Genomic DNA, 15,086 nt, shown 5'->3' with positions numbered 1-15,086 from the left:
ACCAACTTTATGACGTGACGTCGTAAATGACGTCACGTTGTATTATTATTTGGCGAGCTTTTCATTCAGTATTAGGTTTAATGTCTTTTTAAAACGTTTCTTTGCATGTAATAAAAAGAAAATTTGTTTAGTTTAGTGTAAGATCGAAATATATTTCACCTTGTGAAAACCAAAAATTCATATTTCACTCGTGGCTGCGCCACTCGTGGAATATACCTTTTGGTGCTCACTCGGTGAAATATATTCCGATCTTACACTGAACTAAAAAAAAATCCTCTATATTGATACATTTTCTGGTATAATTATGTATTTGATGACAACCATGAACCGTGAACGAACCTGTATCCGAAATACTGAGATCACTCCTATCACCAAATATTCAGGTTAACTGATAAAACCAAGAAATGTTTATATAAGTAGCATATTATGTATATTGTACCGAGCAAAAATTTAAAATTTGAACTTCTTACTCAAAATATAACGCAAACCGTTGAAACGACGTTGACTATAGCCTTACACTGGACGCCGCCATTAACAGCGTGTGCCTGACCTATTGAACGGGGAGAAAAAGGCAGGTAATCCAGACTATAACTATTGAAGTTGAACAAGCCATTAATCGTACTGACTGTAAAGCCCGTCTCACACAAAACACGGTTGGACACACGATTCCCATACGGTATACTCGGTTATACACGGGTTGACTGGTACGAGTTTTGAGATCCAACCGTGCTTGTGGATTAGTTGGCACGGATTAGACTCGAATATAGCACGAGTATGTACGAATTGAGCACGGATATACTCGGTCAAGCAAGGTTTGAACACGATTTGCATACGAATACATACGACTAGTGTACGGTTCCAAGTACGGTCTAGTACGGTCTGGTACGATTAAACACGACTTTTACTCGATTTACTCGACTTTCACAGGGTTTACATAGGGTCCCGCCGACTTTTGTTCAACTTAGGCTCGAAATATCACACATTTGTGTATGTTTTGATATAAATTAACCCATTTTGATGACTTGGCTTCATGAATTTTCGAAATTTCAACGAAGAACACCTATATATAAATCATTAACATCAATAAATGAATAAAAAGGTGAAGCAATGTAAAATGAATGTGTCTTTTTTCTGTGGTGCAGCGGTTGCTGGAGGGTCCACCGAGCTGGCATTGGAGTCTATATCCCTGGGAGACATGGTTATTGCCGGTTGGTCCTCCAGCTTACCATGGTCAATAAGTTGGAGTGGTCGGTGGGCCTGGATGGCTCTTCTTGTATTCCTTCTATGCGTCCAAACCTTCTTCTTTGGATACATTCTAGTGTGATGCAGCAAATACTCTTGGTTGGCAGCAGTTATTTGTGTTTTTGTACCGTTCTTGCTGACGTAGAGGCCGTGTTAGACCGTACGAGGCAGTGTGAGACCCTGTATACCCGTACTTTACCGTGTCGGCCATGTATGTTTCGTATATGAACCGTATTGGTCGTATGGCGATCGTATGGAACCGTGTGTGCACTCGTTTGAATCGTACCGTGATCTTGTGACATTCGGGTGTAAAGCGGGTGTTGGATGTAGGACTTTGGGACGGTCTCGAACGATTCCATACGATTTATATACGACCTTGATACGGTTGGGCTCAGTCGTGGAGTGAACTTCACATACGGCTGTATATACGGTCTCATACGGTCTCACACGGTCTCTTACGGTCTTGTACGGTCGCTTATACGGTCATACACGGACATGGCATCCGTACCAGTTTTTTAAAAGTTTTAAAAATCATACACGGCTTACACGGATACACTCGAATGGCCCGAGTGTAACTCGGATAACGCTACGGTTGGTTCGGTTGTATGTACGGTTTACACGGGTGGCCAACCGTGTAAGCCGTGTGTCCTGTGTGAGATGGGCTTAAACGTCATATACCTTTAAAACAAACTATTTACTGTTTAGTTCATTTTTGTATTACTTTTTTGTAGAAGTAATTCAAAATCGAATATCTTTTATTCCCCCCTTCCTCTCGCACACTAAAATTACACGGTGGATTTTGTTAAAGTCTGCTTGTGTCAGTTTCATGCAATATTGGTCATAATGTACTCCCCTATGAAAATATTTATTGCTGTCATCCATAAGTTAAGCACCTGCAAAGGTGCTGCAAAGGCCTTTATCTAATGACTTGAACATTAGAAAGGCAATTTTATTAACCTTTTAACTTTCCAAATGTCTCAAAGTCACTAATAGTGGCGAAAAGGCGTGTAACGTAGTACAATATATAATAAGGAAGTAATGAATGAATGAAGGAAGGAAGGAAGTTGTTTATTATTGTGAAATGTGCATAGCCAATTACAAATAATGATCATATATGTGTACGAATATAGTACACGGCTAGGGGCGTAACTGAGCTATTTTGGTATGTATTCCTTAACTAGGGGGGTTCGGGGGCATGCTCCCCCGAGAATTTTTTTTGAAAGAGGAAGCGATATCCTGGCATTTTGTGACTATCTAGAGGCTATATTGACAACATATTGGTAATGATTTCAAACTCTTTTTGTCAATTTTAAAATAGGTAAAATGAACATGTACGTTACATATACCATAGAACTTTTTTATATTTATAATCGATTTTTTTGCAGAAAAAAATTGTCATTTTGCGACTTTCAAACCGATATTATAGCAACAAATCTTCCGTATTCAGTAAATTTTAAATAAAAAAAAACACTAGAAACGTCGAAAACTAAAGCAAGCGTTTGTTTTAATTGAACTGATTATATATGTCATGTTTGGGTACAGAGCCTTGCTTTCTTTAGAAAAGCCGGGTCCGCTGGACGGAATTGTCAAATTCACGTTAGTCCATCATATAAGCCACAGCTAACGCTGAGACTCTCGACAAATATGAATATATTCACACAATGCCCCAATGCTCTCTGAGGAAAGACTGTCATTTTGCATCTTCATAAGTAGCAACTGTTGTAACAATATATTAATTTAAGAACTATAATGGTGTGAAAATTGTGATTTAGTTCAGTGACTGTTTTGGACTGTTAAATATTTCATTACATTACAATACATGTATATATATAAAAAACGCGTTATATTACACGTTATATAACATGCAAAGATATTTCAAAATCTCCTTTCAGAAGTGTCAGTAAATTAATTAAAAATTGTTGCATTTAACATAGATTATGTGGATCATGTGAATACATTAAATGACCCATTTAAGACCTTTTGTGCTAAAGTAAATTCATAAGCAGATATATGCATGTACGACTTTAATAATGATGTAACTTTCTTGATGACTCATCGCAATGTTTTGCTGACCACAGAGAATAGTAAATTTAATCTCAACAACTTATTTTAGAATTTACTATTCTTTTAAATAACTGCATAAAATTGAGAAGGAAGTGTACATTCTTTGTATTTTTCTGCCCTTTTAGCACGGCAAAGTAATTCTCTCAATCAATTGATTAATATGCCATTGAGATATTACACTAATTTGTTACTTGTTTTCTGATTAAAAGATGAGATTAAAAATCTAACATTCAAGGCTACGTTGGCAGAACTCAGCCCCCTACACAATCCAGCCAAACCAGCAGGGCACCCAGAAGGCACCCAACCAAAAGCAGAAGAGGACACAAAAGGGGCGATACGGGAATAGTTAAAAGTTTGAAAAAAATATTGCGGGCGACCTGCGCGCCGAATAAGCACGTTGCGCAAAAACAGGCCACCAAGCCAATGCTAGGGGAATATCTCGGCCAAGAATAGGTTCTGAACAAGACACCTTAAGCTTTTCATAACTTTCCTCCGTTGAATCTGTACAATATATCACAATATAGATTATTTTAAAAGATATTAATTTATACTGTAAATGTTATGAAATATTTATATAATGATTAAGTCGAAAGAGTCAGTAGGCCTGTATGTGCCCCGGCCACACTCACGGGGGAGGAAGTGTTACACGAAGGATGGAGTTCTTATGATAACTTGTTTGGAGTTCTTATGATAACTGTCACGGAGTTCCTGGAAAACGTTACGGATTTCTGTGGAAAACTTTTCTATTTACTTGGAGAACTCACGTGAAAAATGGTCATTTTAACTTTAAATGGGGAGTTTGAGGTGCTAAATTAAACTTTGATAATTAAGCTTGCCCTACATATTGTATAATGTTTCAGAAAAACCTTTTATTCCATTTTTCATCGCCTTTTTATAAAAAAAATTTGGTAGTTTTGAGTAAAATTTCCAAATTACTTGCTCATTCGTACATATTGACCTCTTCATTTGTGATCTTCTTCGTTGCTATACATAATTACATAATTATAATGCAGAGTTGCAGACATAAAGCCCAGGCTAATAAATTTATACCCGATTTTTCAAATGTCACGGAGTTCTTGTGATAACTCAAAATATGTCCTGGAGTTCTTATGATAACTTTTGTTGCTGCCAGTGTGTTTCTTGTGCTAAATTACGGCCCGTTTAAGCGTATTTTATTAGTCAATAAGTGTGTAAATCATTATGAAGCATAGTACGCGTATCATTTGCACACACATTTGGTTATATAACGGTGGTTTAGAGTGTATTTCAGTTCAGGAGATATTTTTCTTACCTCCGTTTCTTGTGGGTTTTTTTGTGTTTGTTTGGGTTTTTGGGTTTGTTTGATTGTTGTTTTTTTCCATTTCATTGGAATGACTAAAAACATACTTGATATAGAGCATTTAGTTACAGGATAAAAATACGCTTTGAATTTAATATTTAAGCATGATTTCTTCATGTATACATTATTCCTGGCAGTTCTAGAAAACATAAAGTAATTATGCTATCGGTCTGCCGAAACAAATTACATGTAAATGGATGGTTTGCAGCAAAAAGGGAAGAAGTATGCATTACCTTTATCTAAATTTAATGAGGTGTGTGTCATCTTTATATATTCAATGGATATCTTAATTTCTAAAAGTTATAAATTTTGTCATAGAAACGTATAAAGTTCTATGACAATGATATGACAATAGAAAGTAAGAATTTAATAATATATGTGAGTCACCATTAAAGGCTTACTTTCTATTGTCATATCATTGTCATAGAACTTTATACGTTTCTATGACAAAATTTATACCTTTTAGGAATTAAGATATCCATTGAATATCTAAAGATGACACCCACCTCATTCATTAAATTTACATAAAGGTAATGCATACTACTTCCTATTTTGCTGCAACCATTTACATGTAATTTGTTTCGGCAGACCGATAGCATAATTACTTTATGTTCTCTAGAAGTGCCAGGAATAATGTATACATGAAGAAATCATGCTTAGATATTAAATTAAAAGCGTATTTTTATCCTGTAAGTAAATGCTCTACATCAAGTATGTTTTCAGTCATTCCAATGAAATGGAAAAAAACAACAATCAAACAAACGAAAAAACCAAAACACAAAAAAACCCACAAGAAACGGAGGTAAGAAAAATATCTCCTGAACTGAAATACACTCTAAACCACCGTTATATAACCAAATGTGTGTGCAAATGATACGCGTACTATGCTTCATAATGATTTACACACTTATTGACTAATAAAATACGCTTAAACGGGCCGTAATTTAGCACAAGAAACACACTGGCAGTAACAAAAGTTATCATAAGAACTCCAGGACATATTTTGAGTTATCACAAGAACTCCGTGACATTTGAAAAATCGGGTATAAGTTTATTAGCCTGGGCTCTATGTCTGCAACTCTGCATTATAATTATGTTATTAAGTATAGCAACGAAGAAGATCACAAATGAAAAGGTCAATATGTACGAATGAGCAAGTAATTTGGAAATTTTACTCAAAACTACCAAATTTTTTTATAAAAAGGCGATGAAAAATGGAATAAAAGGTTTTTCTGAAACATTATACAATATGTAGGGCAAGCTTAATTATCAAAGTTTAATTTAGCACCTCAAACTCCCCATTTAAAGGTAAAAATGACCATTTTTCACGTGATTTCTCCAAGTAAATAGAAAAGTTTTCCACAGAAATCCGTAACGTTTTCCAGGAACTCCGTGACAGTTATCATAAGAACTCCATCCTTCGTGTAACACTTCCTCCCCCGTGACACTTCCCCCTATGTTTTTATCACTTTTTTAGAACTTTTAGCGCATGTGATTTTTTTGAACACAGGATTGATTTGTACGCACGGGCGTACAGGAGTACGCCTAGTTACGCCCCTGATGTCGGCCCAATGGGCCTATACGTCATCAATTTACTGTGTCACAGACACCTCTCACACACCACGAGCTTCGCATACATTTATGCTTAAAATTATACTATTCGCACCTTTCAGTAATATATTTTTATTACAGAAATGTATTGAAATCTAAAAAAATTTACTGAATATGTCTTATTTAAATAAAAGCATATACAAACAATGTATGGGAATCTGTGTTCCTTATAACGGTTCAATTAGGTAAAGTTGTGCCTTTCTTAAAAAACTACCATATTCTTTCAATTACACTATATATTCATAGTGCCCATTTATAGGGTATATGATTTAAAGCAAAACATTTCTGAAGAGCCATATGATATTTATTTTATATTACGAAAAGACTGTGACGCAATTATCAATATTTTCATTTATCGAGTTTGAGCATAGTATGTCTTTAAATATAATTTCACTATTGCACATACGACTAAGGCACACGCTCAAAAAGAAGTATAAACAATGTATTTATAAGAGGTGATTTGCCACTTGTAGGATGAGTTATAAGAGTCATCTATTATACTTTTGTCACATGCTGGCCGAATCTCAAAAAAAACAACAAAAAACCACGCACTTTTCGCCCGTCACATCGTTCTTTCTATTGTTTTCTCTCAGATTTTTCATTGACATGTCAGCGCGAGCTAACACTGTTTGGTATCCGCCCCTATATAAAGGGGACGTAATTTTCATATACTCAACGCGCCAAAATAGAGGGACCATCCGGAAAATAACGGGATGTACCGACAAAGCGAAACCTGCTGTCATAATATGAAAACAAAATGTGGCAACTCGCATTATGCTTAAAGCCAACTGGTAACGTGTGTTTTCCCAATTGTATTTCAGTCACATAGGCGGGTAGTTTCCTAACCATCGTTCCTGGAGAGTTAAACTACCAAAGCATCTCTCGGGGCATTATATTTGTAATCAGTGAATATATTGAAGCATGTGAATGCTAAGACACGTCAAATTCGCCAAGTATCGATTAAAATCAATTATTTATTTTAAAAAAGGTCGACAATGTTAGTGGCAGATTTATAGCAAATTAAAGGTACTGACAGGAACTTACCATTTTACATCTAGTTGTATCAAGAACAAGCTAAGAATGTTCTTTTAAACACCGAACATAATACGCTATCCTAAAAAGATGCAATTAAAGATATAGTATACTAAAATGTGTAAGTTTGATGGTTCAGAAAGGAACACAAAAAGTTGCAATTTACATGATAGTGCATTCAGTAATCATAATGCATGATAGTATTCATTGTCATTAAGAAGTATGGAAGCAAGCATAATGTAAGTCCCAATATCATCAAGCAAGATGGAATAAATGCACTAATTCTGTTCCATAAATTTGTCATCTCAGCGAAATTTTATCTTCCTTTATCGATACATTGAAAACTTTTATGCGTATCACAAAAAGGCTCTGGATAGATAACTTTGTTTGCTTATTGATTAAACCCACGTTTTGAGTATAGCTACAATTGTTAATATGTAAGCAAACCTAGTATTTTACAAGTACATAAAAACATCCAGCCATCAGTTGCACGATTCTAATGGTGCAAACAGGGATATTGATAAAACGAAATTTATGTCAACCTGCCTTATATCGTAAGTAGAATTCAATTATGACTATATTTTATGATATATGCTATAAATATATAAGTATATTATAATATTATATCGTATATAGAGCTTAAAGTATTGTATTTTATCGCACTTTATCGTATTTAGTTACATATACTATACAAAATAATTTCATATCTATCAAGTCGTTCAATATGACATTTTTATGACATCGAAATTTTATCTTTTAAACTTTATCGATACATATAAAACTTTTATGCGTATCACAAAAAGGCTCTGGATAGATAACTTTTGTTTGCTTATTGATTAAAACCCACGTTTTGAGTATAGCTACCATTGTTAATATGTAAGCAAACCTAGTATTTTACAAGTACATAAAAACATCCAGCCATCAGTTGCACGATTCTAATGGTGCAAACAGGGATATTGATAAAACGAAATTTATGTCAACCTGCCTTATATCGTAAGTAGAATTCAATTATGACTATATTTTTATGATAATGCTATAAATATATATAAGTATATTATTAATATTATATCGTATATAGAGCTTAAAGTATTGTATTTTATCGCAAACTTTATCGTATTTAGTTACATATACTATACAAAATAATTTCATATCTATCAAGTCGTTCAATATGACATTTTTATGACACCAATCAAGCTAAAAATCTGTAATATTCGTTTTCAATTACAATCAAATCAGATAGCGAACAGCTAGTACAATAATAAGTTGTTTCGAAACTGACATCATCGATTACACTTTATATCATTGACATAATAAACAGTCTGTGGATTCGTCACTGTTTTTTGCAGAAGAAATGTTTTTTAAATAGTGTTACAAGGACTCTTACTGAGTTTTTTGGCATGGCAGGACAACATCACTTGGTGACCGTAGCCTTTAAAGGTTCCTTGATCACCGCCGTGTTTCACTATTTAATATTACGGACATGTTTAAGTGTTGAAATCTACTAAGCCGGTGCTAGGGTTCATTGATGGGAGCCTGCATTTCCACTACCGTCCATGCATTGATTACCATGTATATCCAGTAACGCCGGAATGTGAAAATAACGCACGATTATTGCGATAAGTAACGCAGAATTGTGCAATTAATGGCGGATACCTGACGGACTTCCAACGCGGTAAGTAAACTTGCCAATATATTTTTTATTTAACCGAACTGAAAAAAAATGAATAGCTGCATACGGTTGCAAAGACATTAATCTTTATCCCTCATCAAGATTATTTCCACGAATTGTTTACTTTTCAAGATCATTCGTGAAAATGATGACTTGACTACCGTTTTAGCGAGATTTTCGCGTTAACGCCGGAAAATGTTTTCATATATGGCACTGAACAGTTACACATGTTTAACGCCATTATGCCATTAATCGGCGAGTATCAGCACTTTTCAAATATATTTTTATGGGGAAACTTTAATTCATTTCATACAAAATTTATTTTAGTTTGATTGCGTAGAAACAAGGACACAGTCTCAAACCGTCCTGAAACCACAGAGCTATAAGCTTCGTAATATATAATCTTTGGTAAAGTGAGTACGAAGCAATGCGTGAAAAATTTCTTACTCAAGTAAACAACGGGGTAGCAATTTCTCAATGCCTAGTGAGATGGTAGTTATGAAAATGGGCTTTGTTAAATTATAGAATTTTTCATTGTTCTCCTTCTTTTTCAATTATTTGACCTGAAAAATGATAGATGAAATATTCCACAAACACATCTCTAGTAGCTTTCCATATACATGTACATTGAGTAAGTAACCAAAATATAGTCAACCTATCTAGTCTATGTCGCCCTTTAGCTGGTAAATTGATGAAATGGTTTGCTGTGAACTTGGAACAGTTCATTCAAAGTCTGAGAGATTGCTATTAGATATTTTCTGTATTTGTACAAATGAGCTACCTGAGTGAGCAAATGGCCACTCTGTATGGATGTGACCTGGCTCTTTAACTGGTGGCCTTTTTAACGGTCACTAGTACTGTTAGTTTTGTAAACGTCTATAGTATTGCCTAGCATAAACTCTTACAGTAGATTAATATGTTTTTCCCATACAAGTTAACACATGACAAGAAACCCTAAGAGTAGGATAAATCTTTACCCCAAGGGTAATAATTTATTTCACTTAAGCAGGGGACAATAAGGTTTTGCTTTTACAAGTTTTGGGCATTATAGTGTCTAAGTAAAATATCTTTTGAATACAAGTTACTTCCTTATATAAGAGAAAAAATATTGAATAAATAATCCATTTTAACAGAAGTTCACCAAGCAAATTGCTACAGCCAAATATTTGCTTTGGTTTGGTTTCACATCACGCCAACACAATAAAGGACATATGAAGACTGTCAAGCTTTACTGGTGCAGGTACTATTTCAGGTATAAAATATACAGGCACTTCTCTTGATTGATTTGATATTATTTATATTTTCAATTTATTTGCAAACTAAGTTTACTGTTCTTATTTTCTAACAAGATCAGACGTGGGCAGCATGTTCACTAATAATAATTTTATTTCAAGAAACAATTGTCAAATTGTACAAAAGGCCTCAACAGACGGTAGGATTTAGTTGTACAGCACTAATTAGAGATAAGATGTACAATTTTCAAAGCTATACAACACTTGCATTCAGACGGTAATTCTACACTGTAAGAATCATCTGAGGTTTCCCCTAAAAAAGGTCCCTTTACATTGATCTTTTACATACTTTACTCACTAAATACTTTTTTTTGCCATGAGTAATGATTGAAACACCTCCATTTAAAAAAAAATTATATATTTTTTTTTTAATGTGAAGCCTGACCGAGACTCAAACCTGGGACCCTCGGAATACCGTACTGCGGCTCTACTGACTAAGCTATCCAGCCGCCTACAAACTACCTCCCCTCCCGTAATTCATGTAATTAGAGAACAACTCAATACCGTGACATAATCATTTTCGGAATAATTTGGGATTCGAACATAACACAACTTTGGGTCTCCTGAAGAGTTTTTCAACATCATTTTTACCCCATCTTACTACTATGTTTACCTTTAAGCCCTAATTGTTCTGGAATTTCATCCATTACACCCATTATCAGGAGATAATCTGTTACTTGTCATCGTGGGAGGTCTGTAAAAATCCGTACGACAAGATTTTCAAAATAGAACATGTCCTATCCCTTACATCTAGACTTAAGATTTCCGAAATCAAGAAATAGTAGCCTTCACACATTAAGATTTGTCTGTACATCTTAGTTTTAATTGGTGTTGTACTTCAAAATCCTACCGTCTGTTGAGGCCTTAAGTTTAGTCATATTTTATTGCTAATATATACATGTAAATATATAGAGAAACAAATTGATTTCGAAATAACAAATAGCAAAAGGGTTGGGCCCAAGTTCTTACAACAATAGCGATCGGCCCTCCCCTGAAAAATATATTAATCAACATTGATGGCATTTATATGAGAAAGTGTGACATGTATACATATAAAGCGAACAAAGAAAAAAATAAAGACAGATTAACATAAAAAAATAAAACAATGTAAGAAATAAGTAAGACAGAAAAAAAAATGTATAGTAATGTATTTATATAATAACGACAAGGTTAAGGATCCAGCATTTAGTATTATTCGTCATTGGGAGTAAACGTCCATCATAAATGTGATTGTCAATTATTTGTGGTACCAGGTTATTAGGATTAGTACAATCGGCCGATTTACAAAAATATCATGCGTTTCGAAAACGGTCAGTAGTTTTGATAAATTTTTGGACAGCCGCAAATATTTGTTCATTATTGTTAACATCTAAAGAATTGCTACCCCACAGTAATATCTCAACATTAAGAGGATGAAAAATTCTGGTTTCTGCGAAGAGTATAAGTCTCTGAGATTTGAATAATGGACAGCAAAATAGATAGTGCTCGGCATCCTCACAAAGGTTCCCACATACACAAGTCGGACTTTCTCTCAAATGATTTTTGAAAAGGTCAGCGTTTAAGTTGCTACAATTGTTCCTTAAACGAGCATGTAAAACTGACAAATATCTTATACCAAACAAAAAGTGTTTAGGTACTACGGGGGCTTTAAACTTTTCTTTCATTCTAGATTTAAAAATATTCAATGAATTAATTTCGCGAATTTCGGTGTCTAATGCATTCCATAATTCAGTAGCAGAAGGTATAAATGATTTGTTGTACGTTTCGGTGCGCCTAGCTATAGTTATGTAATTGTTGTTGTTTCTTAACGAGTAATTTGTTGTTTCTGAAACCAGCGATGGAAATATGTGTTCAAGGTATTGTGGAAGAAGACCATTTTTAGCTTTAAAAACCATAACTAATTTTTGTATTTTACGCCTATCTGAGAGGGAAACCCACCCAACTTCTTTTATAAGCGAATTGATCGATACCGACCTGGTAAGGCCTGTTACTATGCACGCTGCATCATACTGTAGTTGTTCAAGTGATTGTTTTTCGTATACTGTACATCCGTCCCACACAACGGAGGCATATTCTAATATTGGACGCATGTATGAAATGTAAATTTTATTTAGAGTGGAGCGTTTCAGTTTAAACTTAAGTGCACGCATGGTACTCAAAACTTTAGAGGCTGATGTAATAATGTTACCAATATGCTGATGCTATTTTAAATCCGTTGAAAAAGTTATACCTAAATGTTTGTGATGATCTACAAAATCAAGAACATTATCATTAAAAAGGAGAGTAGGCTTGTCGGATGTAGTTGATGAAAAAACATAACCTCTGTTTTATTGGGATTTAAACTTACAAGCCATTGTTTGGACCATTCATCGATAATTTCGAGATCGTGATTTAAAGTAGATTCTATGTAACGCATGTCATTGGATGAAACGGCCAGAGAGCTGTCATCTGCGAAAAGACGTGTTATACTTATCAAATTTTCGGCAATATCATTAACATAGATGAGAAATAAAAGAGGCCAAGGGCCGATCCCTGGGGTACGCCTGCAGAGATGTCAAGTGTTCGGACAGTTCCTGAACCTACAAAGACGGACTGTTTTCTTTCAGAGAGGTAGTCGATAGTCCAATTTAATAAATTACCATTAATACCATACTGTGTTAGTTTAAAAATAAGACCTTGATGCCAGACTCTGTCAAAAGCTTTCGATATATCACAAAATATAATACATGTTGATTGTTGGCGTCCGCGCCGAAGCGCGGCGCTCTTATGGAATGAGATCAGATTTTGTGAAAGGGCGACAGCAACTTCTCGAGCCTTTTAGTTCTAAATAATAAAAGCCGAAAATTCCGATCGGTATGAGGATGCTTGATTATTAAATAAGAATGAAATGTCGCGTTATGTTACAATGAATTTTCAAATGAAATAACCTTTTCCGTCAATAAATCGCGCTCTTCGGGGTTTTTTATTTATCATTTTGTAGTACACAGTCGGTTATAATGGTATGTTATTGTTGTACATGTATCCTAGAATGATCAGTTGATGACCTAAATATTCCAAAAACCTATTTATAGATATATCTTTTTATCACTCCTATCGGTAAATGCCGGTCTCTCCCGGTCTATTTTGACCAGGATTTACTAGTGACCGGCGAATAGTACCAGAGGTTTATTGTCCGGTCTCTCCCGGTTTTGGAGTAGATGTTTGATATCCGTTACAATTAGAAAAAAAACAACAATAGCATGTTTCAATTTTATCTATATGAGATAAAAACAATAAATATGTACACGGATTTATATGTAATATAAATCCGTGATATGGTACAATAATTGAGAAAAAGGTACATTTTTTATGGTATTAAATGACATTATCAACTTTGAAACATTTTATTTAATTTATTTAATTTGTTATCCGTGTTAGTAAAGATGCCGAGGATTATTCAAAGTTACAAATTAGATTTTATGAATTATTCAATTGATCGAATAATTTAAAAAATGATAAAGAAAAATACAATGTACATGTACATGGTTTAAGAATAAACAATATTATATATTGAAAGATAAACCATAATTGACTGACTTTTCCCAGTTAAGCTTTGACTTATAATCGTCGGTCAATATGACAATTGAATTCTTAAAATTTATTTTACAATTTTAATAAAAAAGAGTAGTAAAAACTCAGTATTAAAATAGCACATAAAAACAAAAAAGAATAAAAGAAACAATATTCATAAAATTTGTATTTTTTTTTTTAATTAAATTATATAGATATTACAATTATTGGTATAATAAACAATTATGATCAACATGGTAATATAACCATGTCATATTTTTACCTAACTTAAAGTGTGAACAGATACCTTAAGGGGGTCTTCGCTATAGCGATAACATAATAAGGGACAAATGTTGTGGTACGTGTTGATCATAGCGTTACACATATGGATTATAAATGATTGCATACATGTTTATCCGTTGCTATAAATAACCACGATCATATTGAAATAACAAGTAATATTCTAAATCTGTAGCATGCCAATCAAAGTTCATAATGAACAATGTCTTTCGTCCGCTCATTCATAAGTGGTATACATTCTGGTAGTTTTATAAGAATATCTTGTCATCATATGTGTACTAGTTCATCTTCACTTGCTGCATTTCTTGCTTGGACGCCCTTTGATGCTTTGCATCAATGCTTTTCTTGTTTTTTGTCAAATGATTCACAAATTTGATGATAAATGTCAATAAGCTGCTATACCGTAGAATGTCCGGGAATAAAACCAGACTGTAATGGATAGATTAAATTATTCGAGTGTAAAGATGATTGTAAAAATGTTTAAATATTACCTTTCCATAATTTACCTACACTAGCTACATCAATGAGACTAGGTCTATAATTTGATGGCGAGTTTTTGTTACCTTTTTTTAAAAAGTGGCATCACTTTTGCAAATTTCCAAGTAATTGATAAATACCTTCAGAGAGAGACTATTAATAATAATGGTAAAGGATATAAATATTACTGGTACGAGTTTTTTTATAATTTAGACTTATTTGATCACTGCCGACTGCTTTATTTACAGCAAACTGATAGTATGTAAAACTTCTGAGAGTATTTACGCAATATTTCTAACATTGTTGCTTGATTGTAAACAAATTCCGGAAGATGATAGCTGATGAGTCATTTGAAACGGAAAGTTAAGTATTCATTTAGCAGTTGGCTTTTCGTGAATCGTTTGTGAATGTGATTCAATTATTATTTTCATAAATGATTATAGAGATTGGTATTGAAATATCGCAGTAGAGTTTTCTTTTTCAGTAATTTTAGACTTTTTCCAATATTGCT

At 33.9% G+C, this 15,086-nt stretch overlaps 1 protein-coding gene across 1 annotated transcript in view; it reads left to right on the top strand.

Annotated features, from left to right (window-relative positions):
* Positions 1-1,114: 1,114 nt before the first annotated feature.
* The window catches only part of LOC132717454 (deoxynucleoside triphosphate triphosphohydrolase SAMHD1-like), a 33,210-nt gene continuing 19,238 nt past the window's right edge, over positions 1,115-15,086 (top strand). Inside the window, exons 1-2 of the mRNA XM_060700922.1 lie at positions 1,115-1,208; positions 3,516-3,651. Of these exons, the coding sequence (XP_060556905.1) occupies positions 1,115-1,208; positions 3,516-3,651 (230 nt within the window). The remainder of the gene's footprint in view (positions 1,209-3,515; positions 3,652-15,086) is intronic.

This window comes from Ruditapes philippinarum, unplaced genomic scaffold (genome assembly GCF_026571515.1).
Source record: "Ruditapes philippinarum isolate M1 unplaced genomic scaffold, ASM2657151v2 ctg5383_1_1_1_1, whole genome shotgun sequence".
Taxonomy (NCBI): Eukaryota; Metazoa; Mollusca; class Bivalvia; order Venerida; family Veneridae; genus Ruditapes; species Ruditapes philippinarum.
The sequence above is the reverse complement of the archived record's forward strand: the minus strand, read 5'-3'. Positions and strand labels throughout refer to the sequence as shown.